At 48.7% G+C, this 13,574-nt stretch overlaps 1 protein-coding gene across 4 annotated transcripts in view; it reads left to right on the forward strand.

Moving 5' to 3' along the window:
• Positions 1-13,574, forward strand: part of HEPH (hephaestin) — a 68,597-nt gene that overhangs the window by 43,296 nt on the left and 11,727 nt on the right. For all 4 annotated transcript variants that reach the window (XM_069100401.1, XM_069100403.1, XM_069100404.1 and 1 more), the window contains 3 exons: positions 1,702-1,915; positions 10,152-10,291; positions 12,253-12,384. In XM_069100401.1, the coding sequence (XP_068956502.1) occupies positions 1,702-1,915; positions 10,152-10,291; positions 12,253-12,384 (486 nt within the window). The remainder of the gene's footprint in view (positions 1-1,701; positions 1,916-10,151; positions 10,292-12,252; positions 12,385-13,574) is intronic.

Raw genomic sequence — 13,574 nt, forward strand, 5'->3', positions numbered from 1 at the left:
ATGTCCCAAGCACAGTGCTGGGTACAGGGGAGACACAAAGAGAAAAGTCAAATCATTCCTGTTGTCAAAAAGCTGATATTCTATGGGAAGGTTAACATGTAAATAATTAAAGATATTTCCCCCCCCACCAATATGTGGTAAGTTGGGGGAAGAGCACAAGAGGGAATGGAAGAGGCCGAGGTGAAGAGGGGAACATTCCAGAAAGGTTTTAGCTGTCGAGCAGAGAAGTTTAGATTTCATCTCAGAGACAATAGGGAGCCATTGGAGGTCCTTGAGTAAGAGGGACATCAGCCATATGTTTTAGGAAAATCACCCCAGCAGCTTGTGGATGAGGAGAGACCTGAGGGAGGGAGCCCAGTGATCCAGGAAAGACCTTGAACAATGAGTTTAGAGAAAGGAGTATGGATGTGAGGGAGAAACAAGGCCTGGCACCACCTGAGTGTGAGGATGGCCCCAAGGTGCCAGAATCTTGCCTAGAAAACTGGCCACTCAGAGCAGGCAGGCTTGGGGGCAGGAGTTTTCCCACTTGACTTGTCAGAGCTGGCACGTCAGGGTACATGGGCCAGTGAGTAGAGATAGGAGGGGGATCTTCTACTCCCACTGCCTCATTCTTACAAAGGCCTCTAGAGAGGAAGTGACTTGGCCAGGGTCACACAGGTAGAAAGTAGCAGAGGCAGCATTGGAGGCCAGGTCCCCTCATCTCCCTATATGATATCACAGCAGAGGTAATAGGGAGCCATCAGAGAGTCTTGAGTTGAAGACCCAAGAAATGAAAGTCCGGCCCATGTCCTCTGATCTTGAGCCTCTGATGTGGAACTTTTGACCAAGTCGGATTTTAGTACTCATTCCATTGTTAAGAGCTACGTGGACAGCCAATTCCGAGCTGTCACAATGGAATGTGCAGCTGTCTGGCTTGACTTGGTCGGTGAGAGAGCTCTCGGCACACAGGCAGATGAGGAAGATGGGTTCTTGAGGCCAGAGCTGAAGGGGACCTTATGGAGCCAGAGACCAAGGCTGAGCCCTGCACTGAGAGCTCCTTCAACCCCAAGATGTTTGATAGACTCTGTTCCATGGGGACCCTTTCCCCAACTCCACCCTATTTTGCTTATAACTTCCTGCCAAGACCCCTTCTCTCCCTCTCTCTCCCTCTCTCTCTCCCTCTTCCTCTCCCTCCTCTCTGTCTCTCTCCCTCTCTGTCTGTCTGTCTCTCTCTCCATCTCTCTCTGTTTCTCTACCCTCTTCTCTGTCTCTCTGTCTCTGTCCCTCTCTGTCTCTGTCTCTCTCGGTCTCTCTCTCTCTCTCTCCCTTATTAGGGGATGGCTACCTGACAAAGGCAGTGTGGTATAGTAGAGAGCATCACTGGGTTTGAATGCTGGTTTGGCCATTTTGTAACTGGGCAAATCCCTCTGCTCCTAAATGCAATTTCCCACCTCCATGCCTTTGTTCTTGATGCCTTCTCTTTTTTCTTCTTTTGTTTCTCTCCCACCTAATATGGAGTAGCTTTTTCTGGGCCTTAGTTTCTTCCTCTGTAAAATGGGGTGGGTTAACATGTGTTCTCCCTGTCTCCTGGGAGTATTGCTCAGGAAGCATTTGGAGGTGTCAGGATTCTTCTCATTATCTTTTCCGGGGATCCCTGCCCAGAACCACCTCTTTCATGGCCTTCTGAGGCAGATCTTTCCCCCGTATCTCTCCTCTACCCAGGGACCTTTGAGGTCTACTGCCAAGAAGGCAGCCATCTCCAGGCGGGAATGAGGACGTCCTACAATGTTTCCAGGTGCCAAGGTGGAATGTCTGGAGCCCGGCCACGCTACCGAGCGGTCCGCACCTATTACATCATGGCTGAGGAGGTGGAATGGGACTATTGCCCGGACCGCAGTTGGGAGAGCAATTGGCATAATCAGTCAGAGAAGGAGAGGTGTGGAGGTCTGCTGGGAGGGAGGGAGGGAGGAAGTCAAGGCAAACATTTAGGAAGAATCCAAGGCCCAGGGCCCTCTCCTGGCCCTCCCCTCAGGGAAGGGCAGCTGGGGGCACCACAGTGCCCAGAATGCTGGGCCTAGAGTCCCAAAGAACTGAGTTCAAATCCAGCCTGACCCTGAGCAAGTCCCTTTTTCTGTCTGCCTCAGTTTCATCTGTAAAATGGGGATCACAACAGCACCTACTGCCTAGGGTTGTTATGAAGATCCAATGAGGATGATATTTGTAAAGAAGCACTTAGCCCAGTGTGTAGCACACAGTAGGCACCATATAAATGTTCGCTGCTATCTAAGGGGTAGGAGATGTGGGGGGAAGTCACTGAGCTGTGATCTAGGGGACAGTTGGGTGAATGCCATGGAGAGGGCCAAGAAAAGTTCCATGGGAAAGGTGAGGAGGCAGAGGTCACTTGTAGCTGGGGGCTTCATGGAGGAGGAGGCACATGGGCTGGGTCTTAAAGTAACTGAGGGGATATTAAGAAATTGGGCAAAGGTCTTATAAAGCAGCACCTTTTAAACTGTGGGTTGGGGTTGTGCAAAATTTGGCAGTAGTACAAGGTTCCTGAATGCACAACTACTGAAAAGTAATTCCAAATCATGCACATGATGAATCCACTGTGTTTCTGTCAGGGCTTGCCCACGGCCTACTGCCACAGCATCACTTGGCCTTGGTTCTGAACACACATGCATGCTGCATGGACCTTCAGGCCACCGACCTACATGGTCACCAACTCCAAAAGGGGTTATAAGTTGAAAAAGTTTGAGAAGCCCAGGATCATATGGAGGATCCAAGTTACAGAGCTGGGGGTTGGGGGGTGTGTGGCTTGGAACCTCAGAGGTTGGTCCAAATCCCTCATTTTACCTATGGGGAGGAAACTGAGGCCCAGGGGGGAGAAATGACTTGGCCAAGGTCACCCATAAGATCCTAGACTTTGTCCAACATTCTCATCTTACAGTCCACAAAACTGAGGCCCAGAGAGCAGAAGTGACCTGTCCAGGGTCCCACAGGTAGTAAGTGTCTGAGACTGGATTTAAATTGGGTGTTCTTGACTTTAAGTCTAGTCCTCCACGCACTAGTTCTCACTGCTTCAAGGATCAGAGCTAAGGATAAGAGAGTGGTCCAGTATGGTTGGAAGGTGAGTCCAAGCTAAGCTTAGCTTAGAGGCAGGTGGCCACGTGGATGGAGTCAGGACCATGAGGTGCTGAGATCAGTGGCTGCTGTGTGTTAGGAGAGGAGTTTTCCACACCAAGAGTTCCTCCTATTGCTCCTCTTCCCCAAGCCTTTCCCCCTTCTCCACTGGGCGCTCCCAGCTGCCCAACTCTCCTCCTCTTCCCTGGCTGACTTGTCAGAAGGATTCACTGGAAGCTGTTCAGACCATCAGTGATATCAAACTCAAAGAGAAAAGGATCCCTGGAGCCCACATATTGACTTAGAAAACTACAAATTAATATTCTCTATGTCTCATCGTATTTTTCTGTTGGCCAACATTTCCTAGTGACATTTGAATCTGATTCAGGGGCTGCTTTGCCACTTCTGATCTAGACTCTCACCGCCCCCATCCCTGTGCCTTCACCTTGGAGCAGAGGGGAGATTGGGAGACTGGGCAAAGCAGCCAGTCTGACTCCCGGGATGGAGTGGCTTCCTTTCCTTGGAGGCCTTCGTGCATGGGTGGGATGGCCTTGTCCAGGGGGTAGGGTAAGAATGCTCTTTTGGCTTTGGGGCCCTTCCAACCTATGTTTTGTGATCCTCTCTCTTACTTGGCCCACATACCCACTCAGCTGCCAAATCTTGTCCCTTTCCTCCACACCATGTCTCGTCTATGCAGCCATTGCCTTGATTTAGGCCCTTGTCCCCTCTGGCTTCAGCCATTGCAGCAGCCTCTTAATTGGCCTCCTTGCCTCCAGTATCTCCACTCTCCAATCCATTGTGCACACAGTTGCCTTGTTGACATTCAGAAAGCTCAAGTTGGCTATGCCACTCTCCTCAGTGAACTCTGCTAGCTCCCTGTTACCTCTAAGATCAAATATTTTGTTGTTCAGTCATTTTCAGTTGTGTCTAACTCTCTATCCCCCATTAGGGGTTTTATTAGCAGAGGTACTGGAGTGGTTTGCCATTTTCTTCTCCAGTTCATTTTACAGATGAGTAAACTGAGGCCAACAGGGTTAAGTGACTTGTCCAGGGTCACATAGCTAGTAAGTGTCTGAGACTGGATTTGAACTCAGATCCTCCTGACTTCAGGCCTGCATTCCATCCTCTGAGCCCCCTAGCTGCCTCCAAGGTAAACAGAGGTTAAGTGACTTGCCCAGGGTCACACAGCTAGTAAATGTCTGAGGTCAAATTTGAACTCAGGTCTTCCTGACCCCAGGCTTGGCACTCAATCTACTATGGTGCCACCTTGCTGCCCCAAGATCAAATCTAACCTCACAACTTGTCCCACATGCCTGGTCTTCTTACATGTGACTCCCCTCCACAGAATGTTAGCACCTCGAGGGCAGTAAGGGGGTGTTAAGCTTGGTGCTCTCCGTATACCCCGCACAGAGCAATCAGACTGGCCTAGTTGCCATCTCCAGTCTCCCCACCTTTGCACTTATAATGCACCTTAATGCCTGGCACATAGTAGGTGACCTGTTGTCGGCTGGCTCCTGTACACACCTGTTCTGCCAGCCATTCCTTCTTTCTCCCACTCATCTTGAATCTCTCCCTCTATATTGAACCCTTCCCCAGTCTTTACAAGCCTGCCTCAGTTTCCCCTCCTCCTTTTCACTGCCAGACTTGTAGAAAGGATCATCTTCTCCCATTGCCACCATTTCCCTGCCAGTGGCCTGCCCTTCCCCACCTTGGTAGCTGCCTTCTGCCCAAGCCTCTGATACCTGCCACTGATTTCCTATGTTGGAAATCCACTGGCCTTTTTGGTGTCTCCATCTTCCTTGATCTCTAGCTTCTGGCACTGTCTACCACCCACCTGCATTGATTTGTATACCACTGTTAGCTCCTGGTTCTCCCACCTGTCTGGTGGCTCCTGGAGTGAATCATCCTTTGCTTTCAGCTTCTGTGGTGTGAGGCAGGGGTGGGGTGATCCCCAAGGCTCTAATCTGGGACTACTCTATTTTCAGATACCTGCTCAGCATTCATGGATTCGGCTAGCTAGCGTCTCTGTTCTGTTTCCCAAATCTCTGTGGCCAAGTGGAGAGGCCAGCTCTCTCTGGGCAGCATATCACAGTGGAGAGGGTGCTTGCTTTGGAATCAGGGAGACCTGTATTCAAATGTCACCTCTAAAATTTACTCCCTGTTTGATCTTGGGTGGCCTCTCTGGCCTCAGTTTCCCCATTCCTAACATGGGAGAGCAGGGGGGTAAACTCTAGGTTCTGTGAGCTTCCTTCCAGCTCTAAACATACTCTGCCCCTTCTCCAGACACTTTTGTTTTTGTTGAAGGCACTCCAACTTTGAGCCTGACTGGCCCTTGACTTCTGTTCCTCTCCCTCCTTAGATCCAGTCAGCTCCCAAGCCCTATCAATCCTCCCTTCTCAACATTCTCAGAATGTGTCCCCATATTGTCACCTCACCACCAGTTAGGCCAGTGCCTTAGTGCAGGGGGTTATCAGCCTGCCTCGGACTATCCAAATAGCCCCCTAACTGCCCTACCTGCCAGTCTCTCCCCTTGCCCCTCCACCTTCTACTCAGCTGCCAAAGTAATGCTTTGAACCTCTAAGTCTGATCAGGTCACTCCCCTCCTCAAAACTCTTTTGTAGCTTCCCTAGTGCCTCTAGGAGGATTTAAAAACTTCTTGGTCTGGGATTTCATATGCTCCATCACTGCCTCCAGCTGACCTTTTCGCCTTGTTTTATGTACCTGGCCTTTACAAACTCTTCATCCTAGCCAAACCAGTACATTTCACAACCTTTGTGTCTCTTTGTGCCTAGAATATTCTCTCTCTTTGTAACTCTTGGAAGCCTTCCTTCCAGACTCGGTGTACATACGTCATCCATTGATCTTGCATTTACTTTTCTGTGTTCATACTGCCCTCTCCAACAGAATGTTAGTGCCTTGAGGGCAGTAAAGGGGTGTTAAGCTTTGTGCTCTCCCTATACCTGGTGCAGAGTAGGTACTAAAAAGGTGTTTACTGAGTTGGAGTTGGAAATTCAGGTCATGGTTTGACTACTAACTTGCTATGTGCCCTTGGGCAAGTGACTGCATATCTCTGAATCTTGGTTTCCTTACCTATAAAATTCGTCTCAGAGAGCTGCAGTTACTCTAAAATGAGAATAACACTTTCCTTGTCTCCTCCGTGCATTTGCAAAGGCTGTGCCCCATGCCAGGAATATACTTCCTTCTCTTCTCCACCTTTCAGAATCATTCTCTTTCATCAGATTCAGGTGCCCCCACCTCAGTGACACCTTCCTTGATCCTTATAGCTTTTAATGTTTTCTCTCTCCTTGAATATTACTAGACAGTTTGAATCTTTTCTCAGTTTTTCTCTCCACTCTCTGCCCTATGTCATACTTATTTGGGTACAAGTCCTTTTCCCTCAGTAGAAAACAACAAGTAGTGTCTCTAATGCTTTAAGGTTTGCAAAGCCCTATAGTTGTATTATCTCATTTGATCTCACACCTCTTTAAGGTAGAAGCTGTTATCCCAATTTTACAAAGAAGGACATTGAGGCTAAAAGCTATTTAATGTCTTGGCCAGGATCACAAAACTAGGAAGTGACTGCCAGACTGTATTCTGATTGCTGTGCTCTGTCTCAAGAGTAGAAACTCCTTGAGGGCAGGGACTCTTTTGCTTTTGTCTTTGTATAACATAGTGCCTATTATGGGACTTTTTGAATCAAATTGAAAGAAGTGGAGTATTTGATCATATCTTTTTATTTAAAAAAATCAATTGATATCTTTTTTTTTCATTTTCTTCATTTCTGTGTGTGTTTCTCCCCCCTTCTCACCTTTAAAGACAGAAGATGGAGACACCCTCCCTTCAGGTTGACATGAACCTATTAACTATTCTTTATTGGGTCTGATCGTGGGCTCTCAGAGGTAGGGCAGGAAGGGCCCTCTGAGGCCATTTGGTTCAACCCCCTGACTTTACAGAGGAGGAAACCAAGGCCCAGGGAGGGGAAAGGCCTTGTCCTAGCTCTCCCAGTGGCCACACGCTATGGAGCATTACTTCTGTGTACTGAATTTGCCTACCTCTGCTACACTGTTTGGCCCACATCCATCTTGGCCCCAAGGGCAGCATGAATGGCTCTGTCAGATTCTTAGGTGAAGTCTAGGCACGCAATGTCTACAGGATTTCCCTGATCTCCTTAGAAAGGAAATGAGGCGAGCCTGGCGGCTTGTTCTTGGTGAAGCCATGTCATGTTGGCCGTTGGTGTTAACATTTCCCTGTGTAACTGCCCAGATAGCGTCTCTTTAATAATACATCTTAGAATTCTGTCAGAAAGCAAACCCAACTTCACTGGCTCCCTTTGGGGACTCCCGTGCATTTCCTTGTAGAAAACTGGCCCATTGGTCCTCTTCTCATCCTGTTTCCCTTCAGTTCCCTCTGAACCACCTTTCAAAGAGAACCAACCAATATTATCTGCTCACTTAGTGAAGGTCTCACCTCCCTGTTGACTGTTTTTGTTCTGGCCTTCTCAGGCTGAAGATCATTTTCCTTGGCAGGAGAAAAAAATACAGAAAGCAATCCAAAAATACAGTGTGGTAGATTGAGCTATGGGCTTAGAGGCAGAAGGACTTGGGTTCAAATCCTGCCACAAATACTTGTTAACTGCATGACCCTGGCTAAGCCACTTCCCTTCCCTTGTCCCTGTATGTGGCAATGTCTTCCTCTCCCTGGGCCTCAGTTTCCTTCTCTGAAAAAGGATGGAGTTGGACTGGATGGCCTCTGAGCTTCCTTCCAGTATAGATCTAGGAGCCTACAAGCGACCTTGGACAAGTCCCTTCCCCTCCCCAGCCTCAGTTTCCTTCTCTGTAAAATGAGGCAGTTGGACTGCATGGCCTCTGAGGGCCTAGGATCCTGAGTCAGGTACTTGTGTTCTCTCTCTTGTCCCTTTGACCCCACTCCTTCCTCCACTCTTGAACCAGCTCTTCTGCTGTGCTTCTCCATTCATTCCAAGCTGTGCTGGCCTTTGGCAGGTCCGGGCCATGCTTTTGCATTCAGCCTCAGTTACCTCCCCTCATTTCTTTTTTCTGAGACATGGCTGGTAAGAGATCTGGTCTGGGGACTGAGTTCCCTGAGCCACCACACCAGACTTCCCCCAGCTTCCCTTTTATGCCTCATTGGAATGGTTCTTGTTTAGGTCTTCATTCCCACCAGGCTCCCACACCTCCTGGGCTGAATTCTCCTGTTGAATCATAGGCCACAGGGAGCCTTTCTATCATTGCCTTTCTCTGGAGCCTTCCCAAACCAACAGAACACGTCAACCGCCCTGTGGGAGGGTCTCCCGTTCCTCTGTGAACCAGCCACACTTTGGGAATCTGTGTACAGCCATATGAGCCCATGGCTTTGGGGTTATTGTTCGATCCCTTCCTAGGTGTTGGCTTCTGTTAATTACTGGCCCTCTTACTGCCATTTTGCCTAGGTTGGTGTATGGCTGCTACACTCTATGGCAATGAACTTGGCAGATGTAGGTAGGGAAATTTGCTCCTTCCTCTGTCTTCATGAATGGATTCACATGACTCCAGACAAATATATACATGCCTATGTATATGCACATATAGACACATGTGTGCACACATACATATATGTGTATATACACATATATTGTGTGTGTGTGCATATAGAGTTAGGTGCACTCTATCTTTGGCCAAAAGCCCAGCCTTCCAGATACACCAGGCCTGCTCATAGACGACATCCTAACCAGCCATTCACTTCCCAAGTCCTGTTTCCTCCTTGCAAAAGTCTTGTCTTCAACCCATCAATACTAATGAGGGGGGGGACCTCACCTGTGCCCCTGGTCTTGAATCTCTTGTCAAGGATTTTAGCCAGACAACTCTTTGCAGCACTTTCACCGTCCTGAGTAGCCAGACACGGGCAATGTGTGACAGAGGCTTGATGGGTCTTGGGATGCTCGACACCACGTCCGGGATGCACGTCTCTAGGAGACGGCAGATCTCTCCATGGTGAAGAGCAGGCCAACAGATAGACGGCTTGTTGTCTTCCTTAGCAGGGAGCCTGTCCACTGATTGGAGGCCTTCTTCCGCCTCTTACCGACAGATCTCTCACCCCACCTGCCCATCCCCACTCCTCGGAGGATCAGCAGGGGCTGCCTTCCTCCCCTGGGGGAAGAGCCTCCCCCCTGGTAACTTCACCCCATGTAGCCTGTGCTTCTTCTTCAGCTGCTTTTCCTCCCCATGATGCCCTTCCATGCTCCGGCCTCTTGACCCCAGTTGCCATTCTTTTTTGTCATTTTATTTGGATAGTGAAGTCATCTTTGCCATTTCTAAGGAGATTTCAGTTCTCTGGGCTCTAGTAGGAAGTGGATGGTGTTTCCTGAGGCTTTGGGCCTTCTCTTTTTGGGTATCTGTAGCAATCACCAGACACTGACAGAGGCATTCTTTGTGGGTCACTGCATATACCCCCTGCCCTTAGGGTGTGCTGGCATCCAGATTCTCTGGTTCCCCTGGAGAACTGCTCATTGTGGGGGCTCCAACTTGCTCAAGCAGACACACTCAATGAGGAGGCAGCAGACAAAACCAGGAATTATGCCCAGTTCCTGCCTCCTAATCTGCTACTCTTACTACTTAAAATTCCAGGTCTCAGAGCTTTGGGTCTGACTTCCTTTCTTTAGATGGATATGGTGTTATTCCCATTTTCCAGGTGAGGACACTGAGGCTCACAGGGCAGAGATAACTTGCCCACAGTCACACACTGAATACATGGCAGAGCCATCTCTCTTGGCATCCAGGCCAAGGTCCTTCCCACTGTCTTGGCTTGCCTCCCCTGGGCATGGGGAACAGTTGAGAGAGGCCAGTGGCAGGACACCCTGATGGGATCAGGTCAGGCAGCAGGGGAGGGTCACTGCCTCAGTTTTTCCATCTATGGTATGGGATTGAGTTCTTCCTGAGTTTGCAGATATAACTAGAAATGAGCTTGTACCTTGCCCTCCCCCCACCAACTTTGTCCCCCAAAGGGATGGACTGTGCCCAGAGGGCCAGGTGCTAATGACTACTCTCTGGATTTCCCAGCTATGGCCATGTCTTTTTGAGCAATGAAGATGGGCTCCTGGGTTCTCGGTATAAGAAAGTTGTGTACAGGGAGTATAGAGATGGCACCTTCAGGACTCCCCGCCCAAGGACTGGCCCAGAAGAGCACTTGGGAATTCTGGGTAAGCATACCAATTTCCCCTCTCCCTCTTTATCCATTTTCTTCTCTCTACTCCCTCGTCCCTAGAACCTGGCAGCCAGATCTGAGGCTAGGAGCTTGTGCTTGGGCTGGGGGTGGAGGAAAAAAGGACAGAACCAGATTAAGGCACAGCTGGTTTCATCTAAGGCCAGATGGGGTCCTTTGTACCAACATTTGCACCCAGTTAAAAAGAAAGGGTGTCTGAGATTTGTTCGGAGGCCGTGGGACACCTACTCAGCTAGGTGGTTCATTAAATAGAGCCCCTGACCTGGAGTCAGGGACACACGAGTTCAAATCCAGCTTTAGACACTTATTAGCTGGGTGACCCTGGGCAAGTCACATAACTTCTGTGTGCCTTGGTTTTCTCATTTGTAAAATGGGAACCATAACAGTACCTACCTCTCAGAGTTGTTGTGAGGGTCAAACTGGATAATATTTGTAAAATATTTAGCATGGTGCCAGACACATAGTAGGTGCTTCATAAACCTTCCTTCCTCCCTCCCTCCCTCTGAGCAGGCCACAGAGCTGGCCCACACATCTGCTGCCCAGCCCACCTTCTCATTTGACGCATATTCTATTCCTTACTATTATTTTTGAAAATTTTGATATTATACCAGTCATTTTCTTAAATGCCTACCCCCACTCCAAAATGAACTCTAGCCTGTGACAAAAAAAACAAACAAACCAAAAACAACCATCTACAAAAACCATTTCATACTTGAAGGAAATGAGGCAGACACTTTAAGTGACTTGTCCATGGTCACATAGTTAAAGGGTGTCTTGAGTCGAGTTTAGAACTCAGGACTTTTGGACTCCAGGCCCAGGTCTCTAGCCACTGAGCTACCTAGCTGCATAATCAATTCAATGAACATTTAGTGGACATCTACTACAGAATTAGAATAACAACCAGCATTTATTAAACACCTGTGTGCCAAGCACTGCACTAAGCATTTTTTTTTGGTCTTTTTTAGAGGGGGGAAGGCAGGACAATTGGGGTTAAGTGACTTGTCCAAGGTCACATGGCTAGTTTTTGTGTTAAGTGTCTGAGGTCAGATTTGAACTCAGGTCCTCCCGACTCCAGGGCCGGTGCTCTATTCACTGCACCACCTAGCCGCCCCCACAACAACTATTGATATCTCCATTTTACAGATGACGAAACTGAGGCAAACGGGGTAAAGTGACTTGTCCAGGGTCTCACAGCTAGGAAGTGTCTGAGGTGGGATCTGAACTTGGGTTTTCCTGCCTCCAAGTCCAGCACTTTCCCTCTCCACTGAGCCTCTAGCCCATTTGCCTTTCCTTGACTCTCCTGCACTCAGCTCAGGACTTGGTAAATAATTGAGAAATGCTTGTTGATGAGGCTGTTCATCTCATTTCTCCCTTGTTTACTTGAGAACTCTCACTTGATCCAGTTACGAAAGGTTATTTTCTCTAATTTTTTTAAGATGTGACCTTTTCTAACCATGTTTTCTCTCCCTTTGGAGACCGGCCTTATCTCCATAGCCGTTTTAGGGAGTATACAGTAGGTATGGGGTGATGTGACTGGAATACAAAGGATTTTGCTCTCCTTGCCTCAGGCCTGAGGAACTGGGATACCCTCCTGCTAAATGTAGGGACAAGACTCCAGCCTAAATCCCTCCCTTGCCTGCTTCTGTATGGCCCAGGGATTTTTCAGGTTTTGTTTTTACATTTTTAAATAAAGTTTTATTGTATTAAAAATATAAAAACAGCTCTTTGGCCAGAAGGATTTGGCCCATGGACCAGGCCATAGTTTGTTGACCCCTGCCTTAGACCCTTTTTGCCCTTGGATTTAGAGTCAGAAAATAGAATTCTCCCTCCCTGTCTCCTTCCTACAAGGCCTGGCAGGTGGAGAAGCCTGCACCCATTTCAGGCTGTTTCTCTTTCTGACCCATACATGCAGCCCTGTCCTCTTCTCCCTCTCACCAGGACCACTGATCCGGGGAGAGATTGGTGACATCCTGACAGTGGTGTTCAAGAACAATGCCAGCCGCCCCTACTCTCTTCATGCCCATGGGGTATTGGAGCAGGGGATGGGCTCAGTGCAGCCTGCTGAGCCTGGTGAGTGGGGTTATTCTGGGCAGGGAGCAGGAGGTGGGGGGCTCTGTACTGGCAGCACCCTTGTTTTGGGCCCCTGGCTTTCTTAGATCCCTTACCATGTTCTCAGAGACCAGGATACCAGTCAGGATTGGGCCTTGGATTTGCTCCTCAGTGCAGAATCTCAGGTTGATTGAATCCTCATACCAATGAGGCCAGAGTTGTGGGTCCATGATGGGCCACATAGCTTAATTTGTAGTAACATTTGTTTACTTGGCCACAGACAAAATCTCAACCCTTAGGCAGCCACCTTGGCCTGGAAAGAAAGCCTAGTGAGTAGAGTCAAGGGACTTTTGTTCAAATCCATCAAGTTATATAACTTCCCTGGACCTTGATTTCCTAATCTGTAAAATGAGGGGGTTGGATTTGATGTCCTTAAGGGACACCCCTTCCAGTTTTGATTATCTGTTATCCAATTACTGGTTGTTAGGATAAACATTCCAAGTTCCTTCAGATAGAAGATATTACTAAGGTACTTGTAGTCGGAGACTGGGAGGACAGAGTCCCTTATGGGATCTCCAGTGGGGAAAAAGGGATTTGATTTTCCCTGCTTGGATTTGGAGAAGAGGAAGGTAAACAGCAACTAATTTAGCTGTTGAGGGCTTCAGTAAAATTCCCTGGTAAGTGGAACTCTCCAAGTACAGTGGGCCGCCTTAGGAAGTTGGAGATTGCCTGTCTCAGGAAGTTTTCAAGTGGAAAAATAGTCCTTCTGTCGGAGACATTGGAGGAGGGCTTTCTGCTAAGGTCTGCATTGGACCCAAGGCCTCCAGGAGGCCTGAACAACTCTGACATGTTCTCAAATGAAACTTAAGGGGTCCCCATTGCCTCCAGGGTCCAATGGGAAGCCCCTGCCATCCTGCTCACTTCCCAGATTTCCAGTCTTCTTACATCTCTGTGCATGAGCCAGCTACTCTGGCCTGCCTGCCAGTCCTCACACATGGTGCACCAGTCGCCGTCTCTGGGGCTTTGTGCATGTTTGCAAGGAGGGAGTCCTCCTTGCCCCCATCTCTTGGAATCCCAAAGTTCTTTCAAGACTGAGCTCAAATACCACGTTCTGCTGGAAGGCCTCCCTAGTGTTCCCAGCCAATAGCAGATCATCTTCCATCTTCTCTCTCTCTCTCTCTCTCTCTCTCTCTCTCTCTCTCTCTCTCTCT

The sequence above is a fragment of the Petaurus breviceps genome, unplaced genomic scaffold, assembly GCF_028583685.1.
Source record: "Petaurus breviceps papuanus isolate PSGF00001 unplaced genomic scaffold, PetGlider_PUasm1.0 400, whole genome shotgun sequence".
Lineage (NCBI taxonomy): Eukaryota > Metazoa > Chordata > Mammalia > Diprotodontia > Petauridae > Petaurus > Petaurus breviceps.